Source organism: Dysidea avara, chromosome 8 (genome assembly GCF_963678975.1).
Source record: "Dysidea avara chromosome 8, odDysAvar1.4, whole genome shotgun sequence".
Lineage (NCBI taxonomy): Eukaryota > Metazoa > Porifera > Demospongiae > Dictyoceratida > Dysideidae > Dysidea > Dysidea avara.
Window position 1 is genome coordinate 27,900,497 of NC_089279.1, and position 26,537 is coordinate 27,927,033.

The 26,537-nt window shown below is 36.7% G+C and overlaps 3 protein-coding genes and 1 long non-coding RNA gene across 5 annotated transcripts; all 4 read left to right on the forward strand.

Moving 5' to 3' along the window:
- Positions 1 to 1,873: 1,873 nt before the first annotated feature.
- LOC136263319 (uncharacterized) lies at positions 1,874 to 6,980 on the forward strand. Of its 2 annotated transcripts, XR_010704558.1 has the most exons (5): positions 1,874 to 2,004; positions 2,738 to 2,836; positions 5,972 to 6,098; positions 6,166 to 6,215; positions 6,512 to 6,980. It is a non-coding gene; the product is annotated as an uncharacterized lncRNA (long non-coding RNA). The 2 variants fall into 2 exon arrangements; XR_010704557.1 differs by having other exon boundaries at positions 5,972 to 6,215.
- Positions 6,981 to 14,051: 7,071 nt separating this feature from the next.
- On the forward strand, positions 14,052 to 16,055 carry LOC136263951 (putative phosphatidylglycerol/phosphatidylinositol transfer protein DDB_G0282107). Its single transcript, XM_066058617.1, has 5 exons — positions 14,052 to 14,211; positions 14,503 to 14,601; positions 15,035 to 15,163; positions 15,216 to 15,265; positions 15,808 to 16,055. Exons 1-5 carry the CDS (start codon positions 14,127 to 14,129, stop codon positions 15,892 to 15,894), a joined length of 450 nt encoding a protein of 149 aa, XP_065914689.1. The 5' UTR covers positions 14,052 to 14,126; the 3' UTR covers positions 15,895 to 16,055.
- Positions 16,056 to 19,632: 3,577 nt separating this feature from the next.
- LOC136264077 (putative phosphatidylglycerol/phosphatidylinositol transfer protein DDB_G0278295) lies at positions 19,633 to 20,706 on the forward strand. Its single transcript, XM_066058762.1, has 5 exons — positions 19,633 to 19,790; positions 19,976 to 20,074; positions 20,127 to 20,255; positions 20,356 to 20,405; positions 20,523 to 20,706. The coding sequence occupies exons 1-5, from the start codon at positions 19,709 to 19,711 to the stop codon at positions 20,604 to 20,606; spliced, it is 444 nt and encodes a 147-aa protein (XP_065914834.1). The 5' UTR covers positions 19,633 to 19,708; the 3' UTR covers positions 20,607 to 20,706.
- Positions 20,707 to 22,046: 1,340 nt separating this feature from the next.
- Positions 22,047 to 23,755, forward strand: LOC136264385 (uncharacterized). Its single transcript, XM_066059116.1, has 5 exons — positions 22,047 to 22,171; positions 22,297 to 22,395; positions 22,457 to 22,582; positions 22,684 to 22,733; positions 23,500 to 23,755. The coding sequence occupies exons 1-5, from the start codon at positions 22,087 to 22,089 to the stop codon at positions 23,581 to 23,583; spliced, it is 444 nt and encodes a 147-aa protein (XP_065915188.1). The 5' UTR covers positions 22,047 to 22,086; the 3' UTR covers positions 23,584 to 23,755.
- Positions 23,756 to 26,537: the final 2,782 nt, after the last annotated feature.

The window sequence follows — 26,537 nt, forward strand, 5'->3', positions numbered from 1 at the left end:
AAGAATATTAATTTTAGATCTGATGTGTGGAGCTTGATTGAGTAAATAGAATCACTGGTAGTGGCAATCTGCAGCTTTGTGGTGCTGTAGCTAACTTTAGAAAAAAAATTGCTAATGTTAATGTTTTATATAGTGTAAATGATCAATCATTAAGTTTGTTATTTAACCCACTGTACATTTAACCAAAACAAGTTTTTTTTTAGTATCAAACTTCAACTTTAAGCAATTAACAGGATGTTTTATACAATGCACGACATTTAGAGAGAGCAATGAATGGGTCAAAATGAAGAAGTTTTCCCTTATAGTTTAGAAGAGTGAGATTATTATTGTTTTGTATGCTCTATGAGATTAATTGACTGTTTTATTAGAGTATTTTGATTTTCAGTATCTGGGTCTGTACCTCTAACTGATTCTTAGAAGAGATTAGTCCCTTCCACTGCTCTTTCAATTCTTTCATTGCCTATATGCTGGAAGCATAACCACATACTGGAAGTGAGCACCTCCTAGCTGCATAACTAAATCCTCCAGGCTAAATAAGTTTGCTGGGTGAGTGATTGCTGGATCAATCATTCCAGGGGCGGAGAACAGTACTCACAAGTCATGTGAGTTGGCTGTAAGTTACAAAGTGTTTTAAAATCATTAACTGTATCTTAGTGTGCTTTGCACTCTAGCATGCAAAGCACACCAGTACTAAGGGGGTCTGGGGGCATACCTTCACAGCAAAATTTTGAGATTTGGGTGCTTTGAGATTGAATCTAAGAGCATTTTCAGTAGAGTATGTGTACTTGAATAGGATACTCCTATGCAATGACTATCATTGAGACACTGTACAATTAGATGCATCAGTAAATGAAGGCATTTCAGATGGACTCATGCTGTTGATTATACATATAAGTGTTAGTGAAGGCATATTGAATTAATTGCATATAGCAGGGCAAACTTATGATTCCGCTAAATGTTCTATTAGAGTAGTTAGGTGACTGCTCTATTAGAGTATATCGCTTCTCATGCACTCCCAGCACTGATTCATGCAATGTTCCATGCTTGCATAACCTTTAGCACAAATCTCAGTAAATAAAGACAAAGTAAGTTGGCTAATGACTAAAATATTTGCTATACTTTGGCAACTGGGTATTGGAAAAAGTGAGGGGGCACTGTTGTAAAAGTGGATGGGGGGGGGGGGGGCAGTTGTCTCCTCTGCCCCCCCATTTCTCCGCCCCTGAATCATTCCATTATTTAATTGGGGGAGCAGTAAGAATTGAGATATTGATCATAAAGAAATAAACCAGTTCAAAACTCCAGGTCACTGACGAAGTATGTATGTGGTATATATTTCATTATTAAATACATGCAGTTACCAGTTCTCAGGATTTCTATGAGACATCACTCTGCATTATGTTACTTAATGAAAAGTTATGGGAGCACTGCTGGATCTACCCAGTAGATCGTAGAATAAGACAATTCAGCCCCTTAATTGTAATTGTAATCCATTTGGGAGAAATGGCTTGAAGTAGCTAGTTGGGAGAATTGGATCAGACTCAGATGGTATCATATTTGCTATGCCATCATAAAAGTTTACAATAAAGTAAACTACAGTACAGTTATACTAACATGATGTGTATAGAAAAACTATACTTTGCATTTCTTTGAGTACTATTTTTCTTAGATGTAATGCAAAGATGGAACGGAATGTTGACAAAAAAGACTGAAGAGCCAAATGTTATTATATTATTGTGGCTATTGACTCATTCACCTAGTTAATCTTCAGTTTCTGTGCTATTCATGTGACTTGAATTCAAGTCAATTAATAATAATTCTGTGTATTCCTATTCTGCACACTGGTAAGTATGTGTAACACATAGCCAGACAGTTCTGTGGACACATGTTAAGTATTGTAGCTATGTACTATGCTAAAATGCAGTACCTAGATGTTATAGTATATTTCATCATTCTCCTAGTTCCTAGATCTAATTCAGAATTTCAACTGCTGGATTGAGTCATGCAGTAAGTGTGTGTGCATTCCATGTTAACCTCCAGTGTATGCAATTTAATTAATGCCATAAACTTATACATTTACTGCAGTTTCCAAATATACTATATAATAATTATATATGTCTCATGCATGCATGTATAATTGCATATGCTCACATTTCTACCATATCAGTTGCTGTATGCTTTTGTTATAGAACTGTACTTGTATATATTATGCTTTACTAATTTGCAGCCAAGCCAAATTCACAGATGCAAAATGTGAAGATGAAGTTTTACCCTAACCCTCCTGTAGTGGAACAAAATGTTACATTTGAATTAAGCGGCACCATAAGTAAGTCCACACATGCACATAAATAACCAAACACAGATAACATGCACACATGTGCACACACACACAGCACACACATGCATGCGCACGCAAACATGTACATGCATGCACACACGCGCACACAAACACCTTGTAACCTTGTAAGCCCATCAACTGATGATAGCTTGTCCTTGAGAACTTCTGGACAGAGTGTGCTCCTTGCAATACTTCAAATTCCGTGTAAGATCACCTTGACAATGGAAGATCCATCTACAAGAACATTCAAAAAGTTTTCTTTGTACCACTTTAGGGTGGCCATCACAGAATCTTAAATGTCGAGTTAAATCACCTTGATGATGGAAGGAACGGCCGCATCCACATTTAAAGTCTTCCACAGTACATTGAACTATACTTGTATTATGCTGTACTAATTTGCAGCCAAGCCAAATTCAAAGATGCAAAATGTGGAGATAAAGTTTTACCCTAACCCTCCTGTAGTGGAACAAAATGTTACATTTGAATTAAGTGGCACCATGAGTAAGTCCACACATGCACATAAAAAGCCAAACACATGTACAGATAACATGTATGCAGATACACACATGTGCACACACACCACACACATTCATGCGCACACAAACATGTACACGCATACACACGCACGCATGCACACACGCATGCATGCACATACACACACACGCACACACACACACACACATCCTACCCTCTAAACTGATTGGCTATTGATCACACACCTCAACTGATCTGCCTGTCATGTGTTTGGTGTTTGGTATGCTGACTGTCAAGCCAAAGTCCTTGCTAACTTGCTGATATGTACACACTGCGGTCTCAGCACCAGATCTTGTTGATGCCAGAAGAGCAGCAAATAAACACTCTGTCAACCACCTTAACATTGCATTCCTAGTGTATCTTCTAAAAAGCCGCTGGTCATACTTATAATGGACTGTAATACCAGTACCATCTACACCTTCTAATTTGGCAAGCCATCTCTCTACCACTAAACATGTATACAAATTGAACAACACTGGCACCATGCAACATCCCTGTCTCAAACCATTCTGCACACTAATCTCCTCTAAAACCACTTTATTTAGTCTTTGGCCTTAGTATCCTCATGAAAGGATATTATCAATTCAACTAAAGCTAGCCACATCGCCTCCCTTGGAACTGAATCATAAGCTCTCTTCAAGTTGATGAAAGTGAAGAAAACTTTAGATTGATGCTCCCACGACTTCTCAATCAACTGCCTAACAGTAAAGATCATGTCAGTGCAACTTCTCCCCTTCCTAAAGCCACACTGAGACTCTGGTAATTCATCTTCTGCCAACTTCTGCAATATCTCCTGTATGACTCTAGCCACAACTTTCCCAACTATATCAAGCAGACAAATACATCTCCAATTGTCACAACTGGTGAGATCACCTTCTTAGGGATGGGAACCAATGTTGCATCCCTCCGGTCATTAGGGACATGACCCTCTCTCCATACACTGTTAAAAATGAAGTGCTATGATAGCACCTAAAAATGCTATGGTAGCACCCTAAAAGTGCTAAAGTTTGACTGCTCCGGTCAAAAAATAGCACCTCTAGGTGCTACCATAGCACTTCATTTTTAACAGTGTACATTATGTACTAACTCAAGTAATCTATTAAAGAATTCACCTTGACTACAAGCAGCCTTCACCATCTCTGGTAGTATACCTGATTCACCAGCAGCTTTTCCATTTCGTATTTTACTGATAGCTCTATACAACTCTTCCACAATTGGTAATTCCTCCATTTCATCTCTTATTGGTCTCTGCCTTACTTCATTTAGCTCATCTATAGAAAATTCACTATGAACATTTTAAATCTTGGTAAAGTATCTCCTGCATTGTTCTTGCTGCTCTTCACTAGAAGAACACACATTTCCTTCCTCATCTTTCACCATAGTAGATCTTTTTGCCTTCTGAATATCACTAATACACTTCCATAATACTTTACCATTATGCCTTCCTCTCTCTGCTTCCTCTGATCTGCCTTACATAGAAACCATTTCACCGTAGCCAAGCTTATGGCTCGTCATGCAACTCCACAAGCAGCAGCAAACTTGTGTTTACCTCTCTCTTGTTTTGTACTCAACCACAAACTGTACATTCTATTCCTCTCATCAAGCAAAGGCTTATCTCAGTAGAACTATTTCCAAACCAGTCAGGTCATCTACTACTTGAGAGACCTAGTTCTATTTCAGCTGACTTACACAATGCAGACTTCATAACATTCCATTTCTCATCAATATCATCATGCTCATTCCAGTGCACCTCCAACTGCTCATTCCCAGACATCAAATACCTACCCTTAGCTGTCAATTTTCCTTGATCACCAATAGCATCCTGAAGACAAGAAATATTCCATTTCTTCCTAGATTATGCAAGTGGTCTCCTAAAATACTTCTTCTTACCAACTAAGATCTTTTCCCTCAATAGCCTGTGATCACTATTACAAACAGCTCCACGCATCACAGACACATCTAGACTTCTCCTTCAATACTCCTTCTTAATGATCACATAATCAATACAGTCCCACTTCTGTGATTTTGGATGTTGCCACGTTTGTTTGTTTATTTCTTTTTTCTTAAACCAGGTATTGCATACTGTAGCCTGTAGCCCCATTAGTAACCAAAAAGCTCAAGAACTCTTCACCTGTTTCGTTTAACTCACTGTAGCCAAAGGCCCTCTTTCATACCACCACTGATCATCTATGCTTCTGGATCCAATGCGAGCACTGAAGTCCCCCAACAAAATGTATGGTTCGTTTGCTGGTACTGTGGAAAGAGCATCCTGAAGAACATTATAGAAACTTTCTTTTTCTTCTCTACTTGCAGCAAAAGTTGGTGCGTAGCAGGAAATCGCATGAACCCGATCACAACAATCTAGTATAGCAGAGATCAGTCTTGATCCCCACATCTTCCATTGACTACCACTACTGGTCCAAGCATCAACTTCTGATCCTTGTAGAACTAAAGCCACGCCTTCTCCTCTTTGATGACTCCCTCCTAATGTAGGCACTGTCCTTCCAGATGTCAACACAACACTGTCTCTTACCTTATACATTTCTGCCCTAAACCACTTAGTCTCTTGCAGCCCAGCTACATTAATTTGATACTTTTTCAATTCATCAACAACTTGATAAATCTTTCGCTCATCAAAGACACCACTTATTTAGCAGTCTCTATTGATCCATGTAAATCTAAAAGTGTTCTGACATTCCAAGATGCGAAATACCATACAGAATGAAGTGTTTTACGTGCTCTAAATGCACTGAAAGATGGCTCACCCTGAAAGGGGTGCAACGCCTCTGCAGGAGAACAGTCTTGGTATAATAAGAGTGATGCCATCGCACGACACCCTGTGCTCAAAATCACAAAACTCCAAGACTGCAGTCATGCAGCTTTAGCCAGCTAAGTGAACTGCCCAGGGGTCACTACGAGGAAGTGCTGACTGAAAATAGTCTTTAAAAATACTGACCCCAACACATGTACACATACACGCACGCACGCACGCACGCACGCACGCACGCACGCACGCACGCACGCACGCACGCACGCACGCACGCACGCACACACACAACACACAAAACACGCAGTTTTATACAATGTTTCTTTGATACACAGTGGAGAAATTGACTAGTGGTCGAGTATATGCAAAGCATATTTCAACAACTCCCACCATTAAAGGAAACTTATGATGTTTGTTATCCTTTGGCATACTTTAAAGATATACAGTGCCCAGTACCAGCAGGCAAGCGGTTTAAATATTATAAGCAATACAAGTATACTCTATTGTATACTGTGTATACTCATTGCAGGAAATGTACACGAGAAGTATTCATTTTTAAAAAAGAATTCTATACTTCCAGTAAGTTTCATCACCCAGTAACGTAGCTACCACTGTTGTTGGTATTTATTCATGCACATAATATTATATACACATTTATGCACAAAATGATATGAGTATATAAGAGATAATGACTGTTTACAAATTCATTTCTATATATGTAATGTACACAGATTGGCATTATAGTATGTACATGGGTACATCTCTATAATACTTGGATACACCCTGAATGTACTTAGCAACTATATAGTTGTACATATAACATCATGAAGCTATGTGGTTACTTATCATTGTTCTGCATATTAATATCTACACAGGGCAACTACATTATAACTGCTACAATAACAGATCAGATGAGTGATGAAGTGTTCTGTCTAAAAAATGATGGGATGTGAAATTCTGAATAGTCATCAATCAACATAATATTATATGTATGTAGAAAGCACGACTCATACCCCATAGAATTCTGTAAATCAACTATATGTGTATTATTCTTCACTAACTTAAATATCGCAGACTGCGCGGAGATATGATAATGTTCTATCAGCTATTACACAGCCATTTCAGTCTAGATACATCAGATTTGTTTACTTCTGTGACTTCATCAACAACTAGGGGTCACAATTACAAGTTATTTAAACCCCAAGCAACATCAAGAGTGAGATCTACTTTTTTCACTGTACGAGTCATCAATGACTGGAACAGTTTACCCAATCACATAGTTAATGCTCCCACACTTAATGATTTTAAAAATTTTCTCGACAGTGGCTGGTCTACTTTATTGTATGATTATTAATTTGTTAACTATTATTGTATATAAGTTTTTGCTATGTAGTTGCCAATTTGTTAAATTCTTTTTGTACAGATCAGGCTTTACAGGCTCCTTGAGCCTTCTTTACCTGTAACACAAATACTAATACTAATACTAGTACACTTGTATACCCACTAATGACAGTAATAGCTGTATATATAGTTGCATAAATATGACCCTATAATGGTCCAAATACATACACACACTGCATGGTAAAGCCTTATAGCTGCAGTACTGTAATTACCCAACACATGATGTAATGTTTGCTTGTATCACTGTATCAAGACACACGGTAGTGTGTCGTGCGGCCCAAGAAGCCGGCGCGCCACACCGTGAGTATATTGACAGGAAGAACGAAAACGTCATTTTCACACCTTTGTATCTCGGTGATCACTTATCTGATTGGAACCAAATTTGCTACACAGTTGCCCGCCAGCCAAGGGAGTCTACATTCCAAATTTGAAGGAAATCGCTCCAGCCATTTCCGAGATACGAGCTGCCAAAGTTTCGTTTTTTTTTCTTCGTTTTTTTCTTCTTCTTCGTCTTTTCGCACACTTGCAAAAATTACTATAACAAGCAAACGCGTACTCCGATCGCCTTGAAGTTTGGCACACAGAAAGGGAGTCCAAAGGCGAATCCTAGCATCAACTTTGGTACAAATCCGATGAATGGTTCAGGAGTTATGACCGATTATTCGCGTAAAACAAGATCGATTTGTTGTCACGCCTACAGGGTAAACCGCTTCATGGAATGAGTTGAAAATTGCTATGTAGATGGAGTAACCATCGTAGGAGTGCCTTTTGGTGGTTTGAAAGGAATCGAGATGAAGACCACGGAGATATGACACAAAACCCAACCTGTGTCACAATTACGCGATCGATTTTTATGAATAAAAAAAGTATTAGTTTTCACGCCTACTAGGCAAACCGCTTAGAGCAATGAGCTGAAAATCGGTGTATAGCTGGAATAATCTTCATAGAAAGTCCTTGCAGTAGTACAGAAGAATCGGATTACAAACCACTGAGTTATGATTCGAAAGCCAACTCCGTGTAGCAAATGCGAGATCGAGATACTCTAATAAAACAGTCACCCTAATAGAACATTCGGCTAATTTATTTACTCCATTATAGAATTTTATTACATCACAAGTTATTCTGTAGGGAGTTCAGCTGCAAATAGTTAATCTTATAGACAGTTCAGCAAGAAGACAGTCACCATGTGGAGAGTTAAGCAAATATACCACTATAGAGATTCAGAACATTACAAGTCACACTGAAGAAAGTTCAGTTATAAACAAGTCATGCACTGTGTAGAGAATTCAGCTACAATTAAGTCACTCTCTAGAGAATTCAGTTACACAGAATTCTGCTACACACAAGTCACTGTGGAGAGAGTTCAGCTACAAACAAATTACCCTTTAGAGTGATCAGCTACAAACAAAACACTTTGCAGGGTGTTCAACTGCAACAAATCAATTACCTTTAGAGCGATCAGCAATGAACAAATCAACACAAATCTACCTGTAGAGAGATCAGCTAGAAACAAATCACCCTGAAGAGAGTTCAGCTACAAAAAATCACCCTATAGAGACATCAGCTAGAAACTAGACACAATGTAAGGAGTTCAGCTGCAAGCAATCACCCTGTAGAGAGTTCAGCTAAAACAAATCAACCTGCAGAGAGATCAGCTACAAACAAATCAACCTGCAGAGAGATCATCTATATACACACAAATCAACTTGTAGACAGATCAGCTACAAACAAATCACCCTGTAGAGAGATCAGCTAGAAACAAATCACCCTGAAGAGAGGTCAGCTACAAAAAATCACCCTGTAGAGAGATCAGCTACAAACAAATTGCCCTGTAGAGAGATCGGCTACAAACAAATCAACCTGCAGAGAGATCAGCTATATACGCACAAATCAACTTGTAGAGAGTTCAGCTACAAACAAATTACCCTGTAGAGAGATTGGCTACAAACAAATCAGCCTGTAGAGAGTTCAGCTAAAACAAATCAACCTGCAGAGAGATCAACTACAAACAAATCACCTTATAGAGAGTTCAGCTACAAACAAATCACCCTGTAGAAAGATCAGCTAGAAGAGGTCACCATGTAGAGAGCTCAGCTACAAACTAGTGACCTTGTCGAGACATCAGCTAGAAGAAGTTACCTTGTAGAGAGTTCAGCTTCAAACAAATCACCCTGTAGAAAGATCAGCTAGAAGAGGTCACCATGTAGAGAGCTCAGCTACAAACTAGTGACCTTGTCGAGACATCAGCTAGAAGAAGTTACCTTGTAGAGAGTTCAGCTACAAAGAAACCATTCTTTAAAGAGCTCAGCTGCAAACAAACCACCTGTACAGAATTCAGCTACAAATAAATCACCCTGTAGAAAGATGAGCTAGAAAAAGTTACCTTGTAGAGAGTTCAGTTACAAAGAAACCACCATGTAGAGAATTCAGCTACAAACTAGTGACCCTGTAAAGACATCAGCTAGAAGAAGTTACCTTGAGAGAGTTCAACTACAAAGAAACCATCATGTAAAGAGTTCAGCTACAAACAAATCTACCTGTAGAGAGATCAGCTAGAAGAAGTTACCTTGTAGAGAGTTCAGCTTCAAACAAATCACCCTGTAGAAAGATCAGCTAGAAGAGGTCACCTTGTAGAGAGTTCAGTTACAAAAAAACCACCATGTAGAGAGCTCAACTACAAACTAGTGACATTGTAGAGACATCAGCTAGAAGAAGTTACCTTGTAGAGAGTTCAGCTACAAAGAAACCATTCTTTAAAGAGCTCAGCTGCAAACAAACCACCTGTACAGAATTCAGCTACAAATAAATCACCCTGTAGAAAGATGAGCTAGAAAAAGTTACCTTGTAGAGAGTTTAGTTACAAAGAAACCACCATGTAGAGAATTCAGCTACAAACTAGTGACCCTGTAAAGACATCAGCTAGAAGAAGTTACCTTGAGAGAGTTCAGCTACAAAGAAACCATTATTTAAAGAGCTCAGCTGCAAACAAATCACCTATACAGAATTCAGCTACAAACAAATCACCATGTAGAGAGATCAGCTAGAAGAAGTTAACTTGTAGAGAGTTCAGCTACAAAGAAACCATCATTTAGAGAGTTCAGCTTCAAACAAATCACCTGTAGAGAGTTCAGCTACAAAAAAATCTCCCTGTAGAGAGATCAGCTAGAAGAAGTTACCTTGTAGATCGTTCAGCTACAAACAAATCACCCTGTAGAGAGATCAGCTAGAAGAAGTTACCTTGTAGAGAGTTCAGCAACAAAGAAACCACCATGTAGAGAGTTCAGCTGCAAAGAAATCACCCTGTATAAAATTCTGCCACGAACAAATTGCCCTGTAGAAAGATCAGTTAGAAGAAGTTACCTTGTAGATAGTTCAGCTACAAACAAATCACCATGTAGAGAGATCAGCTAGAAGAAGTTAACTTGTAGAGAGTTCAGCTACAAAGAAACCATCATTCAGAGAGTTCAGCTTCAAACAAATCACCTGTAGAGAGTTCAGCTACAAACAAATCTCCCTGTAGAGAGATCAGCTAGAAGAAGTTACTTTGTAGATCGTTCAGCTACGAACAAGTCACCCTGTAGAGAGATCAGCTAGAAGAAGTTACCTTGTAGAGAGTTCAGCTACAAAGAAAACACCATGTAGAGAGTTCAGCTGCAAAGAAATCACCCTGTAGAAAATTCTGCCAGAAACAAATTGCCCCGTAGAAAGATCAGTTAGAAGAAGTTACCTTGTAGAGAGTTCAGCTACAAAGAAACCATTCTGTAAAGAGTTCAGCTGCAAACAAATCACCTGTACAGAATTCAGCTACAAACAAATCACCCTGCAGAGAGATCAGCTAGAAGAAGTTAACTTGTAGAGAGTTCAGCTACAAAGAAACCATCATTTAGAAAGTTCAGTTACAAACAAATCTCCCTTTAGAGAGATCAGCTAGAAGAAGTTACCTTGTAGAGAGTGAAGCTACAAACAAATCACCCTATTGAAAGATCAGCTAGAAGAAGTCACCTTGTAGAAAGTTCTGTTACAAAGAAACCACCATGTAGAGAGTTCAGCTACAAACTAGCTACCTTGTAGAGACATCAGCTAGAAAAGTTACCTTGTAGAGAGTTCAGCTACAAAGAAACCATTCTGTAAAGAGCTCAGCTGCAAACAAATCACCTGTACAGAATTCAGCTACGAACAAATCATCCTGTAGAGAGATCAGCTAGAAGAAGTTACCTTGTAGATAGTTCAGCTACAAACAAATCACCCTGTAGAGAGATCAGTTAGAAGAAATTACCTTGTAGAGTGTTCAGCTACAAAGAAACCATCATGTAGAGAGTTCAGCTGCAAAGAAATCACCCTGTAGAAAATTCTGCCAGAAACAAATTGCCCTGTAGAAAGATCAGTTAGAAGAAGTTACCTTTTAGAGAGTTCAGCTACAAAGAAACCACCTGTACAGAATTCAGCTACAAACAAATCACCTGTACAGAATTCAGCTACATACAAATCACCTGTAGAGAGTTCAGCTACAAACAAATCTCCCTGTAGAGAGATCAGCTAGAAGAAGTTACTTTGTAGATAGTTTAGCTACAAACAAATCACCCTGTAGAAAGATCAGTTAGAAGAAGTTACTTTGTAGAGAGTTCAACTACAAAGAAACCATTCTGTAAAGAGCTCAGCTGCAAACAAATCACCTGTAAAGAATTCAGCTACAAACAAATCACCCTGTAGAGAGATCAGCTAGAAGAAGTTACCTTGTAGATAGTTCAGCTACAAAAAATCTCCCTGTAGAGAGATCAGCTAGAAGAAATTACCTTGTAGAGAGTTCAGCTACAAAGAAACTATCATGTAGAGAGTTCAGCTGCAAAGAAATCACCACTGTCCAAATTTCAAGGCAATAGCTCTTTCCAATCTGAAGTTATCAATTGTCAAAGTTGGCAAATTGGATGTGTGTGGAAGACCCCTTTTCGCAAATCTGATCACATATGTATTATATATATAATTTGTACATTTACTGATAAAATATTTAAAGTACATCTACTTCATCTTTTCGTCTTCCTGTAGTAAAGAAAAAAACATAGGTTAAAAAAGTCCCAAAGCTGGCCATAGGCCGGCTTTGGGGTATACAAATACAAAAAGAAATGAAATCTAATCCAAAACAGCCAAGCTGTAAAAAAAGTGTGCGGCCCTCAGAAAGGCTATGGTGAAAAAAGATGTGAAATCCAAGGTGGCGGCCAAGAAATGGCTGTGATGGTAGGTTAATGGTAAAAATTTTAATAACGACAATTCAGGTGAATTTTTGTGCCGCTTCACAAAATTTACCTGAATTGTCATTATTAAAATTTTTACCATTAACCTACCATCACAGCCATTTCTTGGCCGCCACCTTGGATTTCACATCTTTTTTCACCATAGCCTTTCTGAGGGCCGCACACTTTTTTTACAGCTTGGCTGTTTTGGATTAGATATATATTCTCAGCACGACCTGTACCCATAAAAAATCATAGTGGTCCAGTAGAAATGTACTGTGACAGACTGACAGCTGTCTGATTGTATGTATATGGTGAGTTACATTAGTTTGTAGCTACATGTGGTTGATCTCTTCCATTGTAAAGTTATCACTACACATACATAATTGTAAAACAAGTTGAACAACTGAACAAAAATTATAGCGAAGTACAATTTGATCACAACAAAAAATGCTCAGTCAATACAAACATGATACTATAGTATGAATGCGTTGCTAAAAGTAACTCAAAGATGCAATTAAACATGTTCTTGAAATTTGGCTCATTTGTAGTACTGCTTGACCCACTAGAAACATCTCACAATCTTTTCGTTCACAATATTTATGTCCAATCAAAAGTTTCACCATACATCTATAAGTAGGCCATAGAAATACACTATCCTTTCCTAAACTTGTAATGGAGTCAAACTGCACATGACTGTTGTTGACACCTTCACTATCACCACTGGTTGGCTGAAATGCTAATCTGCTTGAGAAAAATGCACTTTTCTTTTTAGATGTTTTTCAGGATTCAGTTCAACTTGTACATACTATAACCAGTAATACATAATGCAATACAAAAAGAAGTGAAATCCATGCAAAAACAGCCAAGCTGTATGAAAAGGGTGCTGCCTTTAAAACCCTAGGTGAAAAAATTTGTGAAATCAAAGGTGGCGGTGAACTTTTTCACCCAGGCTTTTTAAAGGCCACACCCATTTTATACAACTCGGCTATTTTTGCATGGATTAATGTTAACACCATTGAAACCATTAATTTTGTTGGCTGACACTCTGGTTCACCCTTGAAGCCCACACCTATTTAATAGCTTGGCTCTGTTTTCATGGATAATTATTAGCAGTGGAACTATTGTTAGCTAGCATGGAGATATATATATGCAATAGTATAGTTCCATGATTTTCAAAGTTATGTACATATAGCTACTTTATCTTTAGAACGGAACGTGAGACCATTATGCTGACAATTAATTGGTATGCATATATTCAGTGATATTTTTGCATGTTAAGCTGCGAGACCAATAGACATTGTTGGAATATTAGCTATATTTTTTATTTTGTGGTTTAATTATTCACAATAGCTACAATGGAGAAACAGTAATTATACAAAATAGACAATATTTTTAGCCACAAACATGAATTAGTAGTAGTAGTAGTGGTAGTGGTAGTAATAGAGACACAAAATGTTAATGGACTGTATACATATAAAATAAGATTTGAACAATAGCATGGCAACATGCATGATAATATATTCAAGAAAAGACTTGCAAAGAAAAGTATAGGCTATACCCTGTAGTTTACTATATAATACAGTTCTACAATTACGTAGCTTGTGAATACTCTTATTGTATATGAATAAAATAATTATGTTGTTGTGAATACTACTATTTTTAATTGGTAAGCTCATTCAACTAGTTAGTTTCATTTTCTATACTATTGATGTTATCTCTGAATTGAGTCCATTCAACTCATGTGTACTGATGTAATTGTGTGTCAAGATACACTTGTCCAGTATAATTATGTTCACTCAGTCCATAGAACTGTTTAGTTGACAGGAGTTGATTGAGTTTTGTGGCTATACATATTAAAATGCAGAGCCTGCTACTTTTCATTATTCTTCTAATTGTGGAATGTAATGCAGAATTCCAGTTCAAGTGTTGGGCTGAGTCATGCAGTGAGTATGCATCTAAATACGTAACCATATGTATAATAGCTCTGAGATCAACTTTTGTTTATGATAGCAGGTGTAATAATATGTAGTCATGTCTCTTACATTCTTTTCACTAGCAAGCAACATGCAGCACATTGTATTATGCACTTTTACATAATTATGTACACACTGTGTGTGTGCTAATGTGTGCATTTATATTCATACAACATACATGTGTATGCACATGCGTATATCAGTATGCAATAAATGTGGTAGCTATGTAGACAATTATGTGCCTTTACTACTGTTATGTAGCAAAGCCAAATTCACAAATGCAGAATGTGAAAGTGAACTTCTATCCCAACCCTCCTGTAGTGGGACAAACCATTACAGCCGAACTGAGTGGCACCATAAGTTAGTCTGCATGCAATGCACTCCTGCACACACTTACACATACTGTACACACACAGCACATACACACACACACACACACACACACACACGCGCACACGCACACACACACACACACACACACACGCACACACATGCACCCATCCATAAACCATAGAGCTTTACAACAATATGTGACCAGGCCTGCAAAAAAGGGCATGTAGGCACATAAAATTCCTACCTTTTAAAACTTTTATGACTCATATTTTTTGATGCCATTATGCTACTGTATGGCCACACAACTTCCAGCCCTTATTAAACATTTAATTGGCACCTTGCAGAATGTAGATAGCTATTCTATCCTGGTCCTGAGATATGATCTTTTATGTGATGGGGTGTAGCTTGTGCCCACATGCCCTGTTTTTGAGGCCTGTTCACATTTATCTTTGATACACAGTGGAGAAAGTGACTAGCGGTCGAGTGTATGCAAAGGTATTTTTCAACAACTTTCCACCATTGAAAGAAACATATGACTTCTGTTATCTTTTGTCATACTTAGACAAAAGGAAGTGTCCATTACCAGCAGGTAAGTGGCTCAATAAGCAATGTAAGTATACCATACACTATACTCATTGCAGGAGATGTGCATTTCAAGTACTCGACGCTACTTAAAAATTCTGTACTTCCAGTAAGCTTAATGTATTTCCAATGTAATATTAAATGTTTGCTGTAACATGCAAGGGAAAGTTGATGGCATTAAAGTCTTTAAAGCATAGTTTCCTATTCATAAACACTGTCAATCTTATACAGTATAACCAGTAGATAAAGTCAATTTACATGCATTGGCTATTGAATTTGGAATAAGGCTTTCACTGCAGATACAAAACTATTGCAAAAGGTTTCACAATTCAGGTAGCTATACATGTAGACACAGTTATAAGCTACAATGTATTTTCCAAGTTGCAGCTGCCATATTGCTATACAGACCATATTATGAGAGCTATTATGTTAGTTCACTACTACGTACATGCCTGCACATAGTATATACAGTAGTTCACCTAATTTAGTATACAATACAGCCAAAACAAAATTGTGCATTGGTGGAATCTATAGTTATTTATATATATATATATATATATATATATGTGCTAAACTACTATATAATAAAAGAATTGAGATTCGTGTGAGCAAATCATATGGCTTTGTAGTGAACAATGTTCTACTATACAGGGCAACTACAGTGGAACAGCAACGATAACAGATCAGATGAATGATGAAGTGGTTTGTTTAAAGGGAGGATGTGAGATTACTGGATAATCATCAATATAAGCCATTAGCATGTTTTCCTTTTTATAAATACTCTGTGTATACTACATGCAGCAGTGTTAGTTGCAGTTTAGGAATAACTCATCTGCTGTTTACATGTTCTAGCAGTCAAGATTTTGGTCATTTCAATTATTAATTTTGTTGTCATGAAATCCTTTGCAAAAGATATAATTGGGTAATTAAATGAGTGCATGTCTACTGAGTATTAATAATAATGTAAAATTGTTGGCTGTTTGGCTTAACTGAGTGACAGTCTGACACTAGTAGTAGGCATTCCAGTAGGGATGCGGCGATTATGCCAGCATAATTTCGGGAATAATAGGTATGTGTGGAAATCAGGAATTATGCTAGCATTTTGAGGTGATTATAAAGCTTTAACAGTAAGAAAATCTGCAGAATGCACAATTCCGTTAAAAAAGATCGAGATACTCTAATAGAGCAGTCAGAATCTCTAATAGAACAGTCACTGAATATTATTTACTCTAATAAAGCAGTCATATTAAAGTCAAATACTCTAATTCAGCAACCATCTAAAGAATTCAAGACTATTTGAAGCTTAAACATCAATGAAAATAATCTGATACAGCAATAAACTGGCATTATTAGCCAATTGTGGTGGCATAATTTTGGGAATAATGGGCAATTCTCAAAAGCATAATAGGTGATTTTTTGAGCACTGCTCAAAAGCATAATGCTCATTTTTTGGAGCATAATAGCCTCATGCCTACATTCCAGCCTGATTTTAAAATTTTGGAAAAATGGACTTTTTATATGCTCAATAGATAGAGTATTGAATGCCGATCTCAGAAATATATAGTTTGTTGGGTTGGAATTAGCTACTTTGGCATGCACAGTGCTTAAAAACTGAAAAAAGGTATATTTTTTCTCCAGAGCTCCCCATACATTTTAAAGGGAAAAATGGCACAATTGAATCAGGAAGCCATCTAGCAATCTGGACTGCCTTGAAACTGCAGTTGCTCCTAGCTGCAGGTTTGTACATGTAATGGGAGTAACTTCAGATCGTATCGGATCTCAACAACCTTTGTATGTTTTGTGGTGAGCAAATATGTTTCTCCTATTGCACATTTCTCAATACAATGGTGTATACCCATAGGCAAGTGGCTATCTCAAGTAAGTAAAAACATCAAGTTAACAACTTATAAAGGTAAACAACTAAAGTGGAGGTGCCACAATGATGCAACAATACCTAAGGTGGAGTTGTGGTTTCAATTACGGCATTGTTATGCCGATTTTGAAGTGGTTTGTATTTTTGAGCTTATGACACAGCCATCAGAAAATTACTCTGGAGCTGAAAATTGCTAACCCGAGCGAAGTAACTACGTACTTTAAAGTAAGCACCAGTGACTACCTTCTATCCGACAGTACGTTTTTTTTAAGTTTTAAAGTATTCTACATACATCACAAGGCTTGAAAAGATTACAAAACAACACAAAACTTACTTATATGTAATGCGCACGACAACACTAAGATTTTTATGACGATCAGCGTGTGGACAAACCCCATAGCGATTTTCATCCTCATTGGAGCTCGCACTACGGAGCAATCCCAAGTTAAACAAGAGTTGTTATTTTGTGCCAGGGTTCTATTGGGGAATATACGGAGAATTTTTTTATTTAAAAATCTCGGATACTGGAATGCCTACTAGTAGGTATTCAAAGTGTATGTGTGTGTGTGTGTGTGTGTGTGTGTGCGTGTGTGCGTGTGTGCGTGTGTGCGTGTGTGCGTGTGTGCGTGGGTGCGTGCGTGCGTGCGTGCGTGCGTGCGTGCGTGCGTGCGTGCGTGCGTGCGTGCGTGCGTGCGTGCGTGCGTGCGTGCGTGTGGCTTAGCATAGCGGTTTTGGTCTATTGACACTAATTAATAACTTGATGTGTGCAGTTAGTGGACTACATACATGGTTGGATGGTATGAGGAAATGATAGCTAAAACATAAAACAATATAGCTGGGTACTTTATACACAATAAATAGCTAGAGCATAATGCCTAATGTACTACGTATTTAAATAATGCACTAATTTTCTTCTAATTATAATTATGCCTATAAATTATTTTGCTAGAAAATGGCTGCTTTCTTTAGTTATTTAGGGTATTTATATGTAACACTGTGTTAAGTGTTCTATATTATATTAGGATAATTTCCACACATCATTACATTTGCTTTGACTCATCTGTTTTAGGGTATAACAATGGAAGAATAATTGTTCCACAAATGGCAACAAATTATGTTCTAAATTCGTTCAACTTAATAGTACTCCCAAACAACCAGCTTAAGCTCAATAGCAATACAAAACATACACAATATGCACAATATGTTATGCATGAGAAGTGAGAACTGGCATTCAACTGTGTAATACAGTCATGTAGATAAACCTTGTGTGTAGATTTTAGTGTGCTTTATTAATAAATACAACATTAATACAAAGAAAAAAAAACAAACAAACAAAGCTATACCCATTGAAAGTACTGTAAATGCACTGTACCTTCCTTGTAATGAGAAACTTATTTACACTGAATTGCTGGATGTCTATGATCAAGTAAGTTTGACGATCTCATGCTCCAGATGAACAAGTGTAGCAACTGGTGAAAACTAGTAAACTCAACATTTTCCAAAATGAGAATTAAACAAGATTTAAAAAAGAATCTGACTACTTGTATTATTCAGGCTTTAGAGTCTCTAGTGAGATATAGTTCAGTAGAATTTCCAGTAATTATTAGTAGTGGTTGTATGCAAATTGTTTCTGCTAGATTGCAGTATAGTGGAGGAAAAGATTGATATAACTGTAGTGCATTACTTGACTGAAAAAATGGCCTATAGCTACTAGTAAGAACACAGGGGTGTATCCTTTTATACATGGAGGTTTCCAGATTTGGTAGTAAGTTTGATACAGGGGTCTGGGGCACAGCTCCCAGTTGCTGACAGATTTTGAACATCAAATGCTTCAAAATTTACTACTTCATGTTCTATGGAAAATATAAACTATTGCTATCTTTAACATAGTGCTTAGTTGTTTAGCTCCTTTAAGACCTATCAGTTATGGTTGTAATATGGCTGCATGGTTAAGAGTATTGTAGTGATCCAAATAGCTAGCTAGTCTAGCATTTACATTATTCTTTAATAAAACTATACCTGCAATCCGTTATGAATGTTCTATTAGAGTACTTTTGACTGCTCTGCATCTGACTGCTCTGCATCTGACTGCTCTGCATCTGACTGTTCTGCTACTATATCACAAATGCAAGTTGACAATTAACTGCTGATAGCCTATAGCTACCAGTAATGTCATACCTGTTTTCCCTCAACTTTCATGGCCACAATATAAATGTGGAGTAATGCATTCAGCTGACAATTATGTATTTCTTATACACGCTTGGATATGTAACAGCTAAGTTCATAAATTGTATCACCTCAAACTCTACTCAGCACTATTCATATCAATTATTATTGACGGAGAACATCAATAAGACTATGAATGGAATGTGCTGAGTGTCTTAAAGCAATTAATACTGATAAATGTCTTCCACTATGTGTATACATGTAACAATAAACAGTAAACAAGTGTACATGTTATGTTTATGCCCATGTGTGAAATTGTATCCAGAAACTAAAATTCTATTCAAAGAAAATAAATTGAAACTAGGGGTTGTTGTGCTCAAACTAAAAAACAACAACCTGACTACGTAGAGCTGTCAACTACTACAAAAATTTAATGTTCATATATAGTATATTAGCCTTGTACCACAGCAGTGTGCAGTTATATACTTTCGTGACTGAAAATTTAAAGCAAGCATGAAGGTTATTGGAAAATTACTCCTACTCCTTGTTGCATGTACAGCAAAAGAAAGTTTTGGTGGAAAGATAAGTTCTTGCAGTTAAGTAGCATATCATAAAACATACATGTATAGCTAATATCATCTAATTATGTACATGTATTGAAAGACAATCATGCAATTAAATATTGGGAATGGTATTAGCTTGTAATTGATAAGAATATGTATAGACAGATTGCATACAAGGACTCTGATTAAATTAATGCTTATCGTGTACTATAAACAGGCAAAAGCAGTGCAAAACTCCAAAATATTCAAATGGAGTTTGAACCTGATTATCCACAAGCAGGTGATGTCATAACAGTTTACCTTGATGGTACTTTGAGTGAGTTAAAACAATAGAAAGTCTAATTATTCACGTACACACATTGTTATAGCTGACACAGTGACTGAAGGACATCTACAAGTGGAACTAAGCCACGAAAAAAGACCAGCACCTATTAAGGAGACTTTTGACTTGTGCTATTTTCTCTCATTGGCTAAAATTAGTTGTCCTCTAATGTCAGGTGAACTGCAGTTTAGAAATTAATAACAAACATTTCATGCAACAACACAGATTCATTTATGCACATCAAAAATTATGTAACTTGATAGCATTTCTTACAGGAAAAGTTCATTATAGATTCAGACAGTCATTGCCTTCTACTGTCATTTCGGTAAGCAAACTTGATTGAATATACATTGATAATGTGAGTATGTGCATGTGTCTGCTGTAACAAATGTGTGTGTATACAAAAATATTTGTTTATAATCTGTATATATAATTCTCATAGGGCAATTACACTTTTAGAGGTGTAGCAACACAGCAGAATGGTCAAGAACTATTTTGCTTGAATGCTGAATTCTCTATAAAATAATTGTTTAACACAGACGTTTTATTAACTGTTGAAATTTGTGGTCGTGTACTCTGACTTTAATATGTACATTTTCAGTTTTTCAATTTCATTCCATAAAATACTCATTATTACAGTGTGTTTAAATGTGATGAATACTGGTGTCATGTGACCATTACAGAAAATAAATGATTAATGCATATATCATAACTTTCAGAGTTTATGCCAGCAGTGAAAATTTTTCAGTTTATGGCATAAAATAACAAACAACTATTATGGACCATTTTCATAAAGAGAATGCAATGGGTGAGTAGTAGCTGTCATATCCTAAAATAGACTAATCAAGCATCAGACTCACCTGTCAGAGATAATAATAAGGCAACACTCAGAAAGTATGTGACAATGGCAACTGCATGCTCCAAGTAATATATGCAAACACAAATACAATTCCAAATCAAATAGAAATAGTATATAGTGATTCAACAGTTTTCTATTCAGTCGGTCAACAGCAGTCACAGCATACAGCTTTTCCTCACTATATAAACCCATCGTGCACCAAGGCTACAAGGACACACAAATTCTTTGTTGTACATCATATAAACAAGATTCATGCAGTTGTTCCAGTGATGTGGTGTATGCTTACATGGATGTCCCCAATGGATCAGATGAGAAGAGCACATCTGGTAATTCTAGCGAGCAAGCAATAGTTACACACAAGTAGATAATGACTACTTCAATAAAAACGTGCCAGTGTGTACCTTGGGTGTGCAGTATTGTATGAATAATGCACTATAGTGAGCATGCAGTGATGACAGTTTGATATCCAGTGTGTGTTTCAGTGAATAATTACATGGTGGTTACAGTGTGGAGTACTTGAAGCATGATACCTGGATTGACCAATGGCTAAATACTCCACTGCAAATATAATAATTCATGCAGTGATGGATCAGGGAAATGGTTTCATGGAACCCCCTTCAGTTTTGGTGAAGAGCCTTACTTAGATACATTTCTTTGATATATTTTAAAGCCAAAGTCGGTTTTCACTAAAGGGAATTATTTTAGTGGTAATAGAACCCATTTATCTAATTTAATTTCAAAACTTGCATGCATGTTTTCATCATGCAATACCAGTACCTTCAAAACTAAGAGCCTCTGAAATGGCTTCCACACTGTTAAAAATGAAGTGCTATGATAGCACCTAAAAATGCTATGGTAGCACCTAAAAGTGCTAAAGTTTGACTGCTCTGGTCAAAAAATAGCACCTCTAGGTGCTACCATAGCACTTCATTTTTAATAGTGTACTCTAGCTCACTGTATATGTGAAAATCCACTAAAACATCTGTATGTATGTGTGTACAAAGTATGATAACATGTTTACACTAGATTGTTATCAATCTAGGCCTATATAGAAAATATAACAGTCTATTCAAGGATATCATTATACCCTACAACCTGGTATACACATATAAATGTAGTGATTGTGCACCACGCTTGGGCAGGTAACATGAAGTTTGTTGGAATATTTCTCCTTATACTCATTATTAAATGCTCAGCAACTTATCATTTTAAAGGACAGATAAGTTCTTGCAGTTAAGTAATATATGTACTGTATATGGTCAACTTTTAGATAGAATGCTGTAGTACACAAGTATTATATAAAGCTATGTGTACAAGATTTTGTGCATACTATACCATATATGTACTATATGTACAGGCACAAGTAGAGCAAAGCTGCAAAATATCAAAGTGGGGTTTTATCCACAGTATCCACAGGCAGGGGATGTTATGAAAATTTACCTTAATGGCACTTTATGTGAGTTCTTCATACTAACTATAGACGCCTATACAATTGTAATTTGTGTACATTGGTGCAGCTGAGATGGTGACTGAAGGGCATGTACAAGTGGAATTATATCATGACAGTATACCTCCCCTTAAGGAAACTCACGATTTGTGTTACATACTTTCGTTGGCTGAAATAAATTGTCCTCTGAAGTCAGGTAAGCTGCAATTAAATTTTCATAATTATTTCAAAATGAAATTGTAACAACTGAATCATGAATATACAACTGCATGTAATATGGTAAATGTTATCTTACAGGTCCAGCCAGTTATAGATTCAATTACCCACTGCCCCCTTACATCCCTCTGGTAAGCAGATGCTGCAGACGCTGCAGACCACTTTATGATAACTTATAACCAAATTGTGCAGGCATTATAAAAGAATGTACTAATACTGCACTGTCAAAGTTATACATATGCACATGTAGCTATATGGCCCTGCAAGAATAGACTATCTTAGTTAGTCCAAGGTAAATATAAAGCCGAGATGAGTGTCAATAACTAACTAAAGGTATCTTACTGTGATAAAACTAACTGATTTGTATCTCAGTCTTTATATCTTTGTCACTGCTATGTAAGGCTAAGTAATCAGCTACCGATTTTTTTAAAATTAAGAAATCCTTCATAAAAGACATCTGGGGTCTAACTATATGTCCCAATGAAGTTCATATTTAAAGAGTTTACTGGGTCTGTATGGTAGTTATTGCCCACCATATGGTCCAGTAAAGTGTTTAATTCCCACCATTGAGATAAAACGAGTGTTTTATTACAAATAGCAAACAAGAACCATCAGCAATGCAGCATCAGCAATTTTAAGCTTGCCTTTCACCTGGATAGAAAACAGTTATATTACAACAGTCAGAATATCAACACTTGTCCTCAGCTCTGCATCAGACTCATGTCATCAATAGCTACAGTAAAATAATCTGTGCATGAATAACTATAACATATTCCCAGTTTTTTACTTTAATGTATACAGGGCTTCAGTGGAATTGAAACAATATTTTTACATGTAGCTAGTGTGTACATACATATGTATATACAAGCATGATATATGTATCATCACTCCTTGTAGGGGAACTATAGTGCAAAAGCTGCAGCAACGCAACAGAGTAACCAAGAATTCTTCTGCTTGACAGCTAGAGCAGTAGTGCAGTAGTCAACCAGAAAATTTGTAAGCTGTTGATCAACACATTATTTAAATATCCATTTTAACCAACGAACATTTCCAGTGTGTGTTATAACTATGTATAGTTACAAGCTAGAGATGGAAGTTTCCTATTAAAAGGTGTACGATGACAAATTTAGACTTATCTCAATATTTCCTTTTGGACTTATCTTGATTATCTAACGCATCTAGATAATTGAAACAAGTATATTTTAGTTAACTATAAAATAATGTAACCAGTAAAGTGAGCAAATTACAATTTGGAGAGTATAAAAATTGAAAAAATGTTAGTTTTAACACTGTGTCCAAATGGTGGGAGAGTTGGAGGTGTCTACACCATCAGATGTATTCTTTGGTATACAAGTATTTACAGAAGTTTACTATTATCTAGATTAATAAACCTATCATCCTTATCTCGATAAGTCTTATGATATCTTGATAATCGGATATATCTAGATAATCAGACACCTCTACCTATTATACATACATACCAAACATGTACACGCCAAAACTCACATGAGCAAGCATGCATATGTTAACTCTAGAACTATGGTACAGGGTTAAACGGGATATGTTTTTGCTGAAACTGACAAAATGCATGTATGTTTATATACCATTAGTGTACAACTGATACATATGCAAAAGGTGGTCACTGTGTAAGACAAAATCCTCTTTTGTCAATAGTATTAGTTTGCATAACAAAATACAGAGCATTATACTAGCTATACTGTACAGTATTCTAAGTACGCAAGAATCTTATATATTTCTAAGTTACAGATAGGTAATAAGTATATAATTATGAATACCTTACACACATTGTACATGCAGGATATATGAAGTAAAAATTTGGCACAACTTTGAAATACCATGCAGGTGGCTGTGGTGTCAGTAAACGTAACAGTAAATTCCTTTTGTATGTGCAGTGCAGGGGCAGATCCAGGAGCTGGCAAGGGGAGGGGCACAAACAGGCTAAGTTGTAGGTGGTTGAACTGAATTTAAGCCACATTCTCTTTGTTAGTTGCTGCATTTTTGAAGCAGCAAATAATCACCTCTTAGCAGTGTCTCACTGATGATTACTGCTATTATGGCCTTTGCAAATGGTTGTGAAGTCTTAAAAGCTGTTTTAAAGGCTCTGAATGTCTCAAACAACACGATCATTATTTTTTAGAGGCGCTTAGTACGCACGAAGGTGCTGGGTGATTATTTCACAGCTACGTAGCTTGACTTTGGTTTGCTTTAGTTTCAGGCGAATTTGTAATAAATGTGCATATTTTCATGAGTTTTAACTGATCTTGGCCTGACATAAAGTTTAGTATTTTAATCAGAAGTATGCCTCCTCCACAAGGTGAGGGGGGGCATATGCTCCATCCTGGATCCGCCATTGAAGTGATGTTACTGAGGTACAATAAACTTTTTGACATCATTTAAAAGTTTTCTTCTACATGTGCTTGCAGCTTCAATGTGTAGTTCACTTCAGCTTAGGTTTTCATATATCATACTAGTTTTAGTAGAGCAGCATAACACCAAAAAATGAGCATTAATTTTCATGTCACAATTATGAAACTTTCCACGCAAATTATGCTCCTCGTGACAAATATTTTTTTGATATAATAGTAGTGCCATCATGGATTTGACTTTTGGTGATCTTTACCACCATTTTTTCATTGAAAATTAATCAATTTGTCTTTTTCTCCTTGCAGCATTATTTTACACTGTTAAAACATGGTTTCAAATTAATGTGTTGATCTAAGAACTATATTGACTTTTGTTTGAAGTTAGTATCTCATTCCACTACAAAGTTATGATCATTTTTATAAGTCATAAAATTCTTTGCCCTTGGGGTGCAAATTACTAATGGACAAGTAATTTGGCATAGAATTTCATGGCTAATATAAATGATTATATCTTTGGAATGTAATCATGCACCTATTGACTTCAAATAAAAGCAGAGTAGTTCATTTTAGCAGCACCTTTCAGTGGCGTAGCTACCATTGAGGCAATTAACCGAGGCAGCTGCCTCGGTAAAAAAATGCCCAACAACAGGCTGAGCAGGCCTGAGTTTTGGCACCCCAAATTTTCTACTCAAACTTTACTAGACAGCATTACTGTACCCTAGGAGCTGAAAAGTAGTCCAGCACCATGCAAGGCACCATGTCACCATAGACTCCAGCCCGCTTAGTACTACACCCATAGATTCTATTTTGTGTGGCTTGAATTCGTAAAAGATCGAGATACTCAGCCAGGATTTTTTGAAGGGGGGTTCCAGCACCAGCATTGAGTTACTAGAAGCAGGGGGTCTGGGGGCTGTGCCCCCAGGCGCTGAGAGACTTTCAATATTTTAATAAATCAAATTGCTATATTTTATGCAAAAAGTACATTAATTATGATGCATTAAGTGCCCCTAGGATGAAGGTAGTACTAGATAAAGTCTCCAAGTGGAAACAGACAGCATAACACATAGAGACACATATAGTAATCTGTAAGTGATGGTTATATCTCACTGTGGTATAGGAGCCATGAATCCACTGATACAAATGACAATCAAAACAATATAACTATACAAATATGCATAGCATAAATTCATTTTGCATAACACAAGTGATAAATTACTGGAGCTCTATATCTTTAAACACTGCACACCAAAGCTATAGCAGTATAAGGTCATGCTAAGTTTTGCATTAATATTAATGTTGGAATGTCTGAAAAACTTCATATGGACATGAATATTTACATGCATGTTCTATTAGAGTATACCTGACTGCTCTATTAGAGTATATACTTGACTGCTCTATTAGAGTATATCGATCTTTTTAACAAGTTTTGGGGAAGAGGGCTCATGTTACCTCTGTAAATCCTTCCCTGAGAGATGAATGCAAGCTTTATCAATTGTTGTGCTGTGCCATTACACTATATTGCTCACTCATTTTGTCCTGCCACACTAAATG

Excerpts from the sequence above, each read along its gene's own strand:
- LOC136264385 (XM_066059116.1), top strand. The coding sequence starts at position 22,087 with ATGAAGTTTGTTGGAATATTTCTCCTTATACTCATTATTAAATGCTCA. Across the intron at positions 22,172-22,296 it reads AGGACAGATAAGTTCTTGCA|GCACAAGTAGAGCAAAGCTG; the intron begins GTTAAGTAATAT and ends CTATATGTACAG. Across the intron at positions 22,583-22,683 it reads AAATTGTCCTCTGAAGTCAG|GTCCAGCCAGTTATAGATTC; the intron begins GTAAGCTGCAAT and ends GTTATCTTACAG.
- LOC136263951 (XM_066058617.1), top strand. The coding sequence starts at position 14,127 with ATGCAGAGCCTGCTACTTTTCATTATTCTTCTAATTGTGGAATGTAAT. Across the intron at positions 15,164-15,215 it reads GAAGTGTCCATTACCAGCAG|GAGATGTGCATTTCAAGTAC; the intron begins GTAAGTGGCTCA and ends TACTCATTGCAG. Across the intron at positions 15,266-15,807 it reads TTAAAAATTCTGTACTTCCA|GGCAACTACAGTGGAACAGC; the intron begins GTAAGCTTAATG and ends TCTACTATACAG.
- LOC136264077 (XM_066058762.1), top strand. The coding sequence starts at position 19,709 with ATGAAGGTTATTGGAAAATTACTCCTACTCCTTGTTGCATGTACAGCA. Across the intron at positions 19,791-19,975 it reads TGGAAAGATAAGTTCTTGCA|GCAAAAGCAGTGCAAAACTC; the intron begins GTTAAGTAGCAT and ends TACTATAAACAG. Across the intron at positions 20,406-20,522 it reads TGCCTTCTACTGTCATTTCG|GGCAATTACACTTTTAGAGG; the intron begins GTAAGCAAACTT and ends TAATTCTCATAG.